This window comes from Mizuhopecten yessoensis, unplaced genomic scaffold (genome assembly GCF_002113885.1).
Source record: "Mizuhopecten yessoensis strain PY_sf001 unplaced genomic scaffold, ASM211388v2 scaffold7507, whole genome shotgun sequence".
Classification (NCBI taxonomy): Eukaryota; Metazoa; Mollusca; class Bivalvia; order Pectinida; family Pectinidae; genus Mizuhopecten; species Mizuhopecten yessoensis.
The window spans coordinates 429861-445880 of NW_018407082.1; the positions used below are offsets into that span (position 1 = coordinate 429861).

Genomic DNA, 16020 nt, shown 5'->3' on the forward strand with positions numbered 1-16020 from the left:
TTGAACAATGCTGTTCTTTGTTTTGTCAAAGCTTCATTAATGAAGACTCTACATCTGTTGTTTTTCTGAGAAGAATTATATAATTTCAGATTTTTTTTTATTTCTGAACACAACAGCTCTGTCCCTGTAGCTGACAAAACGCACTATGATATCTCTGGACATTGGAAGCTGGTTTTGGGTGGGATATAACACACGACGGTTAACTCTATGGGTCCTGCCAATCTGGTGAAGTTCAACCGTTTGACCAACAGGTTGAAGAACATGCTTGTTGATAACATTGAGAATTAACTTGTCAGTGTCTTCTCCTTGCTGCTCTGGGATGCCAGATAATTTGAGAGAAGTCCTTCTAGAGTATTGCTCCATGTCATCAATACGGTCAGTGTGAAGAGAGATCTGATTTTGCATAGCCTCAATCATGGGAAATAATGATTCTGTTATGGCAGTCTTGAATACATCATGACCAAGTATCATGTCAACAGCACGTCTCGTTGTTGTTTCATCATCAGATATGCTCTTCAGTAAAATATCAATATCATTGAGAACGAGATCATCTTCGTCTCTACATTGACGTTTCGTAGGGTTGGACTCGTCACTGGTTGACAGTGATTGAGTATTACGGTTATATCTCCTACCCATTATTAGTTATTAAGGACTAGCAAACTCAAATGTTTATGATATAGGTATCAACACACTTACTATGATAAGGTAGACAGCGCTAAAGTTCTGTTGATGCTTGCACAGCTGATTGACAGCATCGATCAATATGGCCGACATCCATGCAAACACATCTCAGTCAGTCAGAACATGTAGGCCAGATGCTGCACATATCATACATTAATATGTTACAAAATCTTGAGTAGAAGGTACATCAGCTCAGATACAAACACTCCTTCATTAGATGTTTGGAATTCCGTCCCACATTCTGAGAATATGTAAAATCAGTAGCAAGATTTGAATCGACCGCTCATCGCCATATCGGAACAGTCAAAGCACTAGCAGGTAAAACTTGCACAAACTCCTCAGATCACTAGCAGGTGAAACTTACACAAACTCCTCAGATCACTAACCTGTAAAACGTATATAAACTCCATAGAGCACTAACAGGTAAAACTTGCACAAACTCCTCAGATCACTAGCAGGTAAAACTTACACAAACTCCTCAGATCATTAACCGGTAAAACGTATATAAACTCCATAGAGCACTAGAAGGTAAAGCTTACACAAACTCCTCAGAGCACTAGAAGGTTAAACTTACACAAACTCCTCAGATCACTAGCAGGTAAAACTTACACAAACTCCTCAGATCACTAGCAGGTAAAACTTATATAAACTTCTCAGATCACTAGCAGGTAAAACTTACAAAAACTCCTCAGGACACTAACAGATAAAATTTACACAAACTCATCAGACCATTAGAAGGTAAAACTAACACAAACTCCTCACACCACTAGCAGGTAAAACTTACACAAACTCCTCACGCCACTAACAGGTAAAACTTACACAAACTCCTCGGATCACTAGCAGGTAAAACTTATATAAACTCCTCACACCACTAGCAGGTAAAACTTATATAAACTCCTCACACCACTAACAGGTAAAACTTACACAAACTCCTCACGCCACTAACAGGTAAAACTTACACAAACTCCTCGGATCACTAGCAGGTAAAACTAATATAAACTTACACAAACTCCTCGGATCACTAGCAGGTAAAACTTATATAAACTCCTCGGATCACTAACAGGTAAAACTTAAACAACCTCCTCCGACCACTAGCAGGTAAAGCTTACACAAACTCCTCAGAGTACTAACAGGTAAAGATTACACAAACTCCTCAGAGCACTAACAGGTAAAGCTTACACAAACTCCTCACACCACTAGCAGGTAAAACTTACACAAACTCCTCGGATCACTAGAAGGTAAAACTTATATAAACTCCTCACACCACTAGCAGGTAAAACTTATATAAACTCCTCGGATCACTAACAGGTAAAACTTACACAAACTCTTCACACTACTAACAGGTGAAACTTACACAAACTCCTCAGATCACTAACAGGTAAAACTTACACAAACTCCATAGATCACTAGCAGGTAAAACTTACACAAACTCTTCACACCACTAACAGGTAAAACTTACACAAACTCCTCAGACCACTAGCAGGTAAAACTTACACAAACTCCTCGTATCACTAGCAGGTAAAACTTATGTAAACTCCTCGGATCACTAACAGGTAAAACTTACACAACCTCCGCAGACCACTAGCAGGTAAAACTTATATAAACTCCTCACACCACTAGCAGGTAAAACTTACACAAACTCCTCAGAGGACTAGAAGGTAAAACTTATATAAACTCCTCACACCACTAGCAGGTAAAACTTATATAAACTCCTCGGATCACTAGCAGGTAAAACTTATATAAACTCCTCAGAGCATTAGCAGGTAAGACTTTCACAAGGAGGTGAAATCTCCACAAACCCCTCGGGACAGTATAAGGTACCTGGAAGACCTCCTCAGGGCTCTTACAGCTGTGTTTTGTATTCTTTCTTTTTATTATTGTATCAACATGTTTGTGTTTTAAGTCCTTCTAACAGCTTATGTCATTTAAGAACGTGCCAGGTTTTGGTGGTTGTTGAAAACCGGTTACCCGGAGAAAAACCTACGAGCTGTGGCCAGTGCATGGCGACTGATTTAAGTAGGCCTTGAACCTGCGGCCCAGTGGCGGAAGGCTACTGATCTTAGTCGGTCAGACACCTAAATCACCCTGCCAACGCAGCCCCTTAAAAAGTTCAAAATGAAATCCCATTTTCTCTAACAAATATAAAGCTCCCATTTGTTTTTCAACATAGTGGTTCTTGTCTTAACGTTTTATATTCTCTTTCGTGAAATATGCTTCTATAAGAATTGTTTTGTAAAGTGAAAGCAGACCATGATGCATGAATGAACATGGTGACTACTTACCCATCGGTATTAATACGCTATAGAATGCATACTAATAGCCAGATAAATTCATGTAAGGATTTTTTAGATGAACTACAGTGTGATGACATGTAATTGTGACGTCACGACGTTGTTCTCTTTTGAATAAACCTGAAGAGCCCTGTGAAGGGTGAAAGCAGCTAGTTNTGTTGTGTAAAAACACTTTTCCAGAATTTTGAAATTTGCGCGATGCATTAAAAGAGATAAATCAGGGGAACAGTAATACATTCTGGGAGAGAGTTTGCTTGTACCAAAAGACGCCAACGCTTCACTAATGAAGTAACTATTACATGTATATGTATAGATATACTGTTGAACAGCGATTTCATTGTTTATACCGCTTATATACTGTATAATGATGTTTCAGCCCCTGACGAAGATTGGGAGGACCACATTCCCGCTGGAAACGTAGCCCACGGTCTGGCCTGGAGCTATTACTTTGGCTACCTTAAGTTTCTTTTGCCTGGTAATGTTAAATTTATTTATTTAAACGCTGTCTCGAATATTTCGTTTGTCTTGAAACTAAGATTTGACCATGTGTCTTCTCAAACTTCCTAGCCGTATGAATAATTAAAACTATATATAACTAATCCTTACTGCCGTCGCTCCCCTACCATTCCTATATACTCTCCCCTCCTCTACTCCCTACTAAGGCTCAACTCACTGACCACTCATTTGCACCTCCTCTTATCACGTTCACACACTGACCACTGCTCTAATGACGCTCTCATACTGACCACTACTTTAGGGACGTTCTCATATTGACCACTACTCTAGTGACGCTCTCATACTGACCACTACTCTAGTGACGCTCTCATACTGACCACTACTCTAGTGTCAGACACTCTCATACTGACCACTACTCTAGTGACGCCCTCATACTGACCACTACTCTAGTGACGCTATCATACTGACCACTACTCTAGTGACGCTCACACAATGTCCACTACTCAAGGGAAACTCTCATACTGACCACTACTCTAGTGACGCTCTCATACTGACCACTACTCTAGTGACGCTCTCATTCTGACCACAACCCTAGTGACGCTCCGATGATATGGGGACCATCCACCTACTACACTCTACTAAAGCTTCTTCACTGACCAATCACGTGCTTCTAATCTAAATTCGCTTCCACACTGACTTCTGACCCCATTACTCCTTACTTACGCGGTTCTTACTATTACCTACTTCTTTGCAATGCCCCTTCCTAACACGCCACCTTTTTATACCACTGCTATGTGTCTAGTGTGTTATTAACCCCCTTGTGCCGGTGAAAGGCATCAGTTCCCTCAATGATCGTCCATGTTTTCTGCTGTTAAGGTATGGACAAGCGTATTGAATGTTCTAAACACTGGAAAACAGATTCAACGAAAAGAAGGATGTGCAAAAAGATTTTATTGTTATATCCGTCTAGCTGCCATTGTCGCCTAAGACGACTAGACGAGGATTCGTCGGGGCGTATTACACATGAGGGGGAGGTGGAATTGCTACAGGACAGGGCCGGAGTGGTGGGACGGGTCTACAAAAACACGGTGTATAGTGTGGTCAGCAAGGAAGGCAAGGTAACTCACAACTTTTAATTTACCTTATTCATTTTCATAAAAACCGTGTTGTTGATCTACAGAACGACTTCCTGTTTGTTATCTTCAATGAATTTCTACTTCCGCTTTTTTGTATTATACAATTGTCATCTGTACAGAAATACCAATACAATTGTCATCTGTACAGAAATACCAATACAATTGTCATCTGCACAGAAAAACCAATACAATTGTTGTCTGTACAGAAATACCAATACAATTGTCATCTGTACAGAAAAACCAATACAATTGTTGTCTGTACAGAAATACCAATACAATTGTTATCCGTACAGAAAAACCAATACAATTGTTATCTGTACAGAAAAACCAATAGAATTGTTGTCTGTACAGAAAAACAAATACGATTGTCATCTGTACAGAAATACCAATACAATTGTTGTCTGTACAGAAAAACCAACAATTGTTGTCTGTACAGAAAAACAAATACAATTGTTGTCTGTACAGTAAAACCAATAAAATTGTTATCTGTACAGAAATCCCAATACATTTGTCATCTGTACAGAAATACCAATACAATTGTCATCTGTACAGAAATACCAGTACGATTGTCATCTGTACAGAAAAACCAATACAGTTGTTATCCGTACAGAAATACCAATACAATTGTCATCTGTACAGAAAAACCAATTCAATTGTCATCTGTACAGAAATACCAAAACAATTGTTATCTGTACAGAAATACCAACACAATTGTCATCTGCACAGAAAAACCAATACAATTGTTATCTGTACAGAAATACCAATACAATTGTCATCTGTACAGAAATACCAATACAATTGTCATCTGTACAGAAAAACCAATACAATTGTCATCTGTACAGCATAACCAATACAAGTGTTTTCCGTACAGAAATACCAATACAATTGTCATCTGTACAGAAATACCAATACAATTGTCATCTGTACAGAAATACCAATACAATTGTCATCTGTACAGAAATACCAATACAATTGTCATCTGTACAGAAAAACTTATACCGTTGTTATCTGTACAGAAAAACCAATACAATTGTCATCTGTACAGAAATACCAATACAATTGCTGTCTGTACAGATATACCAATATAATTGTCATCTGTACAGCAATACCAATACAATTGTCATCTGTACAGAAATACCAACACAATTGCTGTCTGTACAGAAATACCAATACAATTGTCATCTGTACAGAAATACCAACACAATTGCTGTCTGTACAGAAATACCAATACAATTGTCATCTGTACAGAAATACCAAAACAATAGTTATCTGTACAGAAATACCAATACAATTGTCATCTGTACAGAAAAACCAATTCAATTGTCATCTGTACAGAAATACCAAAACAATTGTCATCTGTACAGAAATACCAAAACAATTGTTATCTGTACAGAAATACCAATACAATTGTCATCTGTACAGAAATACCAACACAATTGCTGTCAGTACAGAAATACCAATACAATTGTCATCTGTACAGAAATACCAATACCATTCTCATCTGTACAGAAATACCAATACAATTGTCATCTGCACAGAAAAACCAATACAATTGTCATCTGTACAGAAAAACCAATACAATTGTCATCTGTACAGAAATAACAATACAATTGTCATCTGTACAGAAAAACCAATACAGTTGTTATCCGTACAGAAATACCAATACAATTGTCATCTGTACAGAAATACCAATACAATTGTCATCTGTACAGAAAAACCAATACAATTGTTATCCGTACAGAAATACCAATAAAATTGTTATCTTTACAGAAATACCACCTCCTGTTTTATATTGTCCTCTTGTATTTTGTATTTCTTCAGAAGTTCTATTTTGTGGGAGAGTATGTAACGTGCATTCGGACCATGTATGAGATGGAACAGTCTGGGATAGCTGGCCTAAAGCCCGACGACACCAGGCTATTGTCTACAAAATTCCTCATCACCATTAAACAAATCTTGGATCGTGATAAAGACTGTACCAACATGTACAGGATCATATTTTACGAAGGTATTACTCTTACTTGTTATCTAACCTAAACATCTTAATAGAGGAAAGCTCTCGGAAATATCTATTGAACATGCATGTACATATGGCTGTCATCCCAATTTCATGACAGTTTAGCTAACAGCAATTGAATTAAACGTTATGTCTAACTAAAAACATGAACGTGGAAACGTAGGTCACAGTGACCTACTTTTCATGTAATGGTGTAATACTCCTTCGGATTAGAGTGATGGAGACAGTATGTCGTACGGATGAAAAATACGCCTTCCTTTAATAAAGCACCATATACACTCTAAAGGAACTTACGCATAAACCGACTGTTCTTAGTGTAAGTTTTCAAAAAGGATACAAAACGATGCTTGATCAAATCAGGAATTGTTAAATCATGAAGTCGAGATAGTGAGATTTCTGGATTATTAAGGGTCCTTGTTACGTCGAATGTATTTTATACCGGTATGTTTTCTTCATCATTCGTATTCTTTTCTGTTTCTCTACTTTGATTTCAGATTCGGACCAAAGTGGCAAAACAGCATCATTGCCAGATCATATCGTCAAAGCAATCGATGAGGAAATGGAGATGGAAAACGCAGATGGTTTAGATCCCTTGGTTCGGCAACATGCTATTGATTCCGGAATTAGTATTGAGAAAGATAGTGACGGACAAACAGAAAGTATACAGCTAGGCAACGAAATTATCAACATTTTCTAACCATTATGAAGTTAATCAAGAGCCTACGTTGCTACTGGAAATATAAAACAAACGGTGCGCTTTCGGGTGTTATTTGCAATCCCTTATTGTAACTTTACCGTTTCTACTTCCTTTTTGATATCTTCTCCATTGGAAGAGTGAACATTGGCAAGAGTAATAGAAACAGCTGGTAAGGAATCCACCTTTCTCCATCTCCTGTTCAGATTCCTCGTCCAGTATTGCTGGGTCAGCTGATGCAACATACCAGATATTCTACATTAACGAAGCCCCCTCAGCCAAGCGAGTCAGAGGGTTTGTGAAATTCAACCAGACCTACAAGGCTCACCCTAGTGACGCTAATAGTATCATCCTTTACTTGAAAGGGGAAAATAACAAAATACCTGCAATGCAAAAACATTTGGATATAATTGCTGATGAAACTAGCACAACACACTTAATCTCAGACGATGACAGTCGCTTCCTTTACCATGTGAAATGCTCTCGTTATTTCGCGGGTCCTATTGGTTTCAATATTCCGGCCATGAACTAGCTCCATTACTAATAACGGAAACGCCTTGACCCATGTTTTCAGTGACATATGATCCATAATCTTGGTTGTAGAGCGGGTAACCTCCAATCTTACTCTTATGTATTTGTCTCCATTTATCACATACTCGAACACTTGTCATTACTTTGTACAGGGTAAGTATATACTGTATATTACAATATTAGTATATTGTCAATAGACAAAACTTGTGGTTCAAATTGATAAAAGAAGGCATTGATGGGAGATTATTAAAGCTAATAAGGTCATTGTATAGTAGTGTTAAATGTTGTGTTAAGCATAATGGTTCATTATCCAATTATTTCAATTGTGAAAATGGATTGTTTCAAGGTGAAATTTTATCGCCATTATTGTTTACATTATATGTTAATGATTGCGAAATGCAATTTTTAATTGACAACTGTCAGTCGATAGAAATTCAAACACTGAATTTGTTCCTTTTAATGTACGCAGACGATATGGTGATTTTTTCCGAAACGCCAGAGGGTCTGCAAGATATGTTAAACTCGTTAGAATCGTACACAAAAAAATGGGATCTAACAGTCAATACGGATAAAACAAAAATTCTTGTGTTTCGAAATGGGGGTATTTTGAGAAATAATGAATGTTGGAAATACAATGGTCGTCAGCTAGAAATTGTAAACGAATTTAACTACCTAGGAATCTTACTAAATTACAATGGAACATTTAGAAAAACACAACAAAAAATTGCAGATCAGGGAAGAAAGGCTTTGTTTTCAGTTATGAATGTATGTCGGAAAAAATATTTTAATATTGAAACTCAATTATCAGTTTTTGATACGTATGTAAATAGCATTCTAAGCTACGGTTCTGAAATATGGGGCTTTCATAAAGCCCCAGATATTGAAAAAAATCATACTTTGTTTTGTAAACGACTGCTTGGCGTAAGAAAAAATACTTGTAATGTTATGGTTTATTTAGAACTTGGGAGGTATCCATTGTCATTGGTAAGAAAGTTAAGAATTATTAAATATTGGATTAAGTTAAAAAGGACTAGTAATTGTATTTTGCAAGCATGTTATAAAGATATGTTAGAGAATAAGGATAAATGGGTTTTAAACATAAAAAATGATTTATTTAGAATTGGCCTTGGTTACATATGGGAAACAGAAATAAATGATGATATGTGTTATAATGTTATTAGAGAAAGACTTATTGATATATATAGACAAGAATGCAAAGAAAACGTAAGAACATCTTCAAAGGGATATATCTATACATATCTTTATAACCAGTTTGATTTACAGTGTTACTTAAGAAAACCATTATCTAGAGAATATTTGAAAGAGATTACAAAAATTAGGTTATCTGCTCATAATCTAAATATAGAAAAAGGTAGATATCAAAATATTGAGCGTAGTCTTAGAGTGTGTACTGTATGTAATTTAAATGACGTTGAAGATGAGTTTCATTTTATGTTGAAATGTCCATGTTATTCGGATTTGCGTGTTAAATTTTTGAAAAAGTACTATGTAAAAAAAACAAGTATGTTTAAAATGATAAATCTATTTAATGTAAATAACACAAAAGAACTAGTCAATTTGGCCAAATATATAAAAGCGGCAAATGTAAGAAGAAACCAATTAACTTAATTTGTTACACTCTCCATACTGTTTGTACATTGCTGGTATTGTATTATATGTATTGCATGTATTGTATTGTATTGTATTGTATTGTCTGTAGATATTGTAAATATATCTTACTTTTGAAACCGATGAGTCAAACGACCCAAGGTAATAAAGAACTTGAACTTGAAGTATGTCATAACCAATGTGTATGTAGATTCCGTTTCCATCTGTGTAGAGATGACAGTTCCGGTCTGTCTTTTCTGACATACTCTAAATGTTAGACCCATTCACAAATATTATACTTATATTCCTTATTATTTACTTTTGCATTTGCACTTACTATTCCATCATTTGATTTATTTTGATATTGTCGTCAGATTCAATAGTAACTTACGATATAAAGGTGATGAACCGGAAAAGATAACCTCATTGTTTTGTTAACGCATTTATTGTTCCGACATGTAACTTGCTTGTAGTGGTTTTATCATACATTCAATATAGTATCTACATTTCAAGATATTTAGTGTGCTTCAAAGACCAAGTAATGGTGGAGTAATTTGTCAATCAATTACTGAATCATGTTTACCTGTAACACGGATGTGTGTGTACAGTTTGTTTAGTATACGATGCGGTGGTCTGTCCTTCGTTATCTGGTCGCTGTGAACTGGAGTCTTTTCGACAGCGGTAACATGATGTGGAGAGATGCATACAATGAACTTTGATAAATCAGTCAATCATCATCAATCAATCAAATCTTGTATTCCTCTGTTAAGAGATTTACAAGAAGAAAGGGTTATTTACATCAAATTAATTTGAACGTGTTGAGTCTATATACCATTATTTTGATACAGTTCTTCCTCGAATGCATGAGTAAAATCATTTTACTTTTGTTGGCACACTGGTACAGTATATATTGAAAGTCAGGATGGATTATCAGTTGATAAGAACACATGAGCAGCACTTCTGATAAATTTGATAAATGTGAAAATGGCTACCATATTATATGAAATGTATAGTACAGTATTATTACTGGAAACATTTGATATTAATACAACAAATAACTATCATACACAAGTATATGGTGTAATCATCCCATCCTCCTTATACCGTATTACCTCATATATATAGTTATCAAATAAATATAAGACACGGTTTAATCTGCTAATCAACGTTAACAATGATGTTGTGTTTACATTGTATGCATATTAGCAGATTTGGTAGGACGCCGGGCTCGTGACCGAAGGGTTGCGGGTTCGCGCCACGGCATGGCACTGTGTTGTACAAAATGTATCCTTGAGCAATGAGCAAGATACTTTACTCCGCTTGTTCCAGTATACTCAGCTGTAAATGAGAACGTGGTTGGGCAGTGCTAGAATTGTTGAATGCTAGCTGTTAGCGCCGAAATTGCAGCTCCGGCTGTATACTCCCTAGGGAGTTGAGAAATGTATTGGCTGGTTACAAAGGCCCTATAACCACGGATATTAATTTGTGAACCGCTTTGAGACGACCTATGAACTAGGATGTGATAAAGCGGTATATAAGAATCTCCAATTATTATTATCATTATTATTATTTATCACATACCTGTTGAATCTTGTTATAGTAATACAAGTAATTTTCAGACCAGGGAATACAACGTTCTGTATTGCACATGTGCAATACGGAATGTTGTATTTACCTACTAGCCGGAATTACTTTGTATGGGAATCCCCTTGTCATGGCGAACTGAAAAGTCCCCGGTATTTGCAAAAAAAATCAAAGTTTATAAAATCTTTGTATCGATCTCTACCAAAAACGAAAGGTATGTGATAAAAGCAAGACCACACATTTGTGTTTTTTCTAACGAATCAGAAAGCACTCATTTATTGCGCGGACGTAAATATTCACTCATGCGCTCCGCGCACTCGGGAATATATTCGTCCGCTCAATAAACTCGTGCTTCTGATTCGTTAGAAAAACACAAATGTGTGGTCTTGCATATACATTCCATACTGTCTAACATAACTTTCTCCTTGCCATAACTGTGCTGACCGAGATGATATGTTCTATTGTATAGGATAGTAGCTGACATTAGCATTCCCTATCTATGTATAGAAGTCGACATTGCAGTGTTTAGAATCCAAGGGAGATAATCATACCATAATAGCTGTGGATTTGTTTTTTTTGGTTTATAACAAAATTGCTTCTTCTTACAGACATCAGGCGATTTTGATAATTAGTTTGTTATGGGTGGTTACTTCGACCTTCGATTATCTGAAGGTGATCTGACTCGAGATCAGATGACGTTCACTAGGTACAATCTTGTTTTGTATACGTCAACACGCCGCCACCGACATATTTCGCACAATCTGTCTTATTTTTTTATTTTTTTATTTTTTTTAATTATCTTTTTATTCAGATTTTTCATCAATGCAATGTACATGTACAATAAATAACAAAACGTTCACTCATTTGTATACAGGCACATACATACATAAACCTATATCTGTTATGTCCACATTTGTCATAGAGTACATACATTCTCACGATGATATTTAACCACAATAGCATACATACTCATTTCCGTCTATTTTAACATTTTATTACCTATATATATGCATCCATCCATGTGTCTGACATATATATGTCTCAACCATTCATTGCTATGTCTCGTGTAAAAATAGAACACATATCAACCTTCATCACATATGGTACAGTATATATCTTTATGCTAGAAACAATATCTGCATTAAATTTTATATAACCGCACATACTGTATAACTCATGTCCATGTCAAAAACACCCATGTCCATGCATAAGCATAATTAAGATGATTTCACCATACTCGCATGCGTTGTACTCACACAAACCCATATGCATGATATTAGACATTTTCAGACATTCCTGTATGTACTAGTACTGATTATTGAAATGTAAATTTATGCAAAGAGAAAAAATATCAGTCCCACACAAAAAGGTAAATGAAAAATTTGCACAGTCTACTGAGTACATTGCATTGTCTTTATAAGAAAGAGGAATTGAGATAGAGATTGAGAAAATAAAAAGAAAGGGAGAATAGAGAACATAAAGAAACGAGAGAAGAAATGTATGAAAAGTTGGGCGAGATGGTGGAAAAAGGAGGTGGATATTCACTCATGTATATTATATTATATATAGGTAATATATCGGCTTTGTGAAGGGCAGAACTTAAAATATGTATGATAGAGTATGTCTCAAAGATAATAATTATAATGATAATAGAAATGTATTACAGCTTAATTAGTTTGTCCCATTTTTTCCAGTCATTTTCAAATTTATGTTTAGCTTTTTCATCCTTACCATTAACAATGTATTTTTGAATCTGATAGTTGTCCTTTATTATGTTTACAAGAGCGTTTACATTTAATGAGTTATGTAAACATCTCATTCTGTAAATATACTGCTTTATAATGATGATGATTTCATTATCTACTCGATTACTGGGAAGAAAATTCTGATGAAGAAGGCCAAAAAGGTACAATCTTGCTTTGTATACGTCAACACGCCGCCACCGACATATTTCGCACAATCTGTCTTATTATTATTAATATCAATTTTAAATTTTAATAGTAATGGGATACTTGGAGATGCTCTCATTATATGATGTCTTGCACAGGTAATTGATATTTAACTATTATGAAACCACATGTCCATCATCCTGAAATACTAAAAGTTTTTCCTTGGTAAGGTTTTATAGATAGAACACAAAAGTAATGTATTTTTATTTGTGAATTGTTTTTACGATGAAATGATATGTATCATGTGTGTTAATAGTGTCTCGTAGGTCAGCATTTGGCCGGATATTAATTCATGTTAATGGTTTTTATATTGTATTTGTTTAACTGTGAATTAATATGTGACACTTTAATCAAATAATTCTATTATTGTTATACTTAAAAATATAACTGAATTTTTCAAGTTAGATGCCATGATCAGAAATAGAAAAGAAACATAAAAACAGAGTACGCCCTGCAACTTCTAGTGATCAATGAACCAGGTTAATGGGTATCAGAAAACTCGTTGATATTTGAACAATACCGATTTTAGTGGAACTAATAAAAACCTTGGTTCAATCGTCTAGATCCTTAAGATGCACGGTGTAATCAAAACTTCAACCCTCACTTACTGACGAGTATATCCGATTTGGAAAGTGGTGGCAATTTACAGAATTAATTATAAATGTATAAAACAAAAATCGACACTGAAAATCTCTACCGAAAAGACCTCATACTTCTGAAATTGCTTTCTTTTAAAGTTTACCCGTAAGCTTAATATATGTATACGTGTAACTATTTTTTTAAATGAAGCACAAAAATAAAACACGCATTGGAAAAATGTATCACTGTAAACGTGGTTATTTACGCTGGGCGAAAATTTCGTGATTTGAAGGTAAAAACTATACGTACGACGTTTACTGTGCAGAGTTATCTCCCTTACTTTAGAAAATGTGTACAGGTAAAAATACTAGTAGCTACTAAGTACATGTTACATATGTGTACCGATTCATGGTCATTGGACAGATGAAAATATAGGTGAACTGCATTTATTCATGTGTATGTGTGTGTCTTATACCAGTTGATCTCGTAATCAACCGGAACCAAACAGGTACATTTAAGTGCTATTTAGTAAAATAAAAACAAGCACGTTTTGCAAATAACAATGAATCTCGATGCGTTCCTTACACTATCGTCGAAACCAGTAAGTCATGAGAGCGATATCTGCATTACATACTTAACACATTAAGAGACTTTGCACTCTTTGTTGTCTAGGATATATAGAATAAAAACACCAAAAACTAAAAATAATAATAAAAACAACAACAACACGCATATCACGCAAAGACATAGTTTATGAATAGCGTATTTCCCAATGAGATCATAATTATAGTTTTCCAAACTATAATTAATAAATATCTGGTTTTTTTAATTTGAGGCGCAGCAACAAATTCCAAGACTTACCAATCGTAGTTCATAATAAAGGATATAATTATAAGTATCAAATAATGAAAGCTGTCTTTTCATTCAACATAGATATTTCAAAAAGGCAGAAAGGCCTAGCGGTCAATCTTTTACTTTGTTATTTTATTCTACAGTATATATAAAATGTATACACCTTTCTACATGGAGTAATATGTTTATCTTCTGAAGTAATCCAGAGTTGCTATGTTTTATCTATTATACACAGGTTAGTTCCAACGCTCTGGAGACGTGCCTTAAAAGTCCAAACATCTTTTGAAGATTGGCCATGTCATCACGAAATGCATTGTGATTCTATGTTATCTTCTTACATGATTAAAAACAAAATAAACAGTTGTATGTGATGCCTTAGACGATTTGGCCGATTGAGTGCGGATTGTATATCGCTGACAGATCAAGATCAGATGTTAAACTCCGACCTGGTTAAGTTTGGTTTAGTATTGTTTAACGTCCTATCAACAGCTATGGGCATTTGAGGACGGGCACACAACGCAAGACTAACGTTCTAGTATTTAGAACTAATGGTGTGGAACAAACGTCTTCTTTCACTCAGTGTTCCACAACTTTACCCACAGTTTATCATACGGTATACCTTTAAACGCCATTTTATTGTTTACAAATACCAAACAAAGCCTTCTCTCATGTTGCTGTCATGTTTTGGTTTATCGCGGGCATCTCTCGTACTTTTACGGAGCTTTAACCCAACCTAGCAATCTGTAATAACATTTCAGCTCTCACTCCATATTATTAGTTGTATATTCAAAAGGCAGGCACACAACTTAACCATATCACTAATTAGTGTGATTACCATGTATATATTGTGGTCACTTTTATCACTTTTCTTCTACAACAGTAGGGACGTACCCAACATGTAAGCTGGTATAGAACAATCTCAGTAAATATTGTGCAAAAACGACAATACACCTAAAGATTTATTCTATTCATAAATGATCCCGTCAAAGTCGGTTGTCTAATCCTTTTACTGTTACTCGTAATTCATCAAGACTAAATTCTACATATACAGCTCAATATAGAAACATCCGCTGTCTACATAATTTTGACCAGTACTGACAAGATAACTATCAACTGCTGTCTAGCTACCGCTTTAAGATAACAATACAAATCATTTGAAGACAAACTTCCGGGTTCATACGTCTTTCGTCGAGATAAAATTCTATCAAAAAAACGTTTAGATAATTTTTCCTCGAGAATTCAAATATATTACCCTTCTTTCGATGCTAATTGTGTTTAATCCTTACCTCGTACATGTGGCTAAAATATTTGCTTTCTTCTCACAAACTAAAATCTCCTCGTTGCCCGCTGTCCTAATCTGTTGAAAGTTATTGGTGGTCGGATGATGCAGTGGATAGCACACTTGCCTTTCACCAAGAGGGCCGGGGTTCGATTCCCCGATCGGACGTGAAAAGGTTTGGGGTCACCTACCCAACCACGTGGGGTTTCTCCGGGTACTCCGTTTTCCTCCCACAATAAGACCCCCGCCCGCTATGATCCGTGTCAACAAAATGACCAATAAAAGTTGAAATAACTTTCATATTTTTTGTAAGTTAAATAATGTGTAAAAGAAGCCACTGTGTGTCATGTTCCCTGACCTTAC

The 16020-nt window shown here is 35.6% G+C and overlaps 1 protein-coding gene across 6 annotated transcripts in view; it reads left to right on the forward strand.

Moving 5' to 3' along the window:
- The window catches only part of LOC110453777 (stimulator of interferon genes protein-like), a 45701-nt gene extending 36788 nt beyond the window's left edge, over nucleotides 1–8913 (forward strand). For all 6 annotated transcript variants that reach the window (XM_021502918.1, XM_021502917.1, XM_021502916.1 and 3 more), the window contains 4 exons: nucleotides 3349–3447; nucleotides 4305–4546; nucleotides 6386–6572; nucleotides 7076–8913. In XM_021502918.1, coding sequence (XP_021358593.1) covers nucleotides 3349–3447; nucleotides 4305–4546; nucleotides 6386–6572; nucleotides 7076–7278 — 731 coding nt within the window. In that variant the 3' untranslated portion in view covers nucleotides 7279–8913. The remainder of the gene's footprint in view (nucleotides 1–3348; nucleotides 3448–4304; nucleotides 4547–6385; nucleotides 6573–7075) is intronic.
- The last annotated feature ends 7107 nt before the right edge of the window (nucleotides 8914–16020 follow it).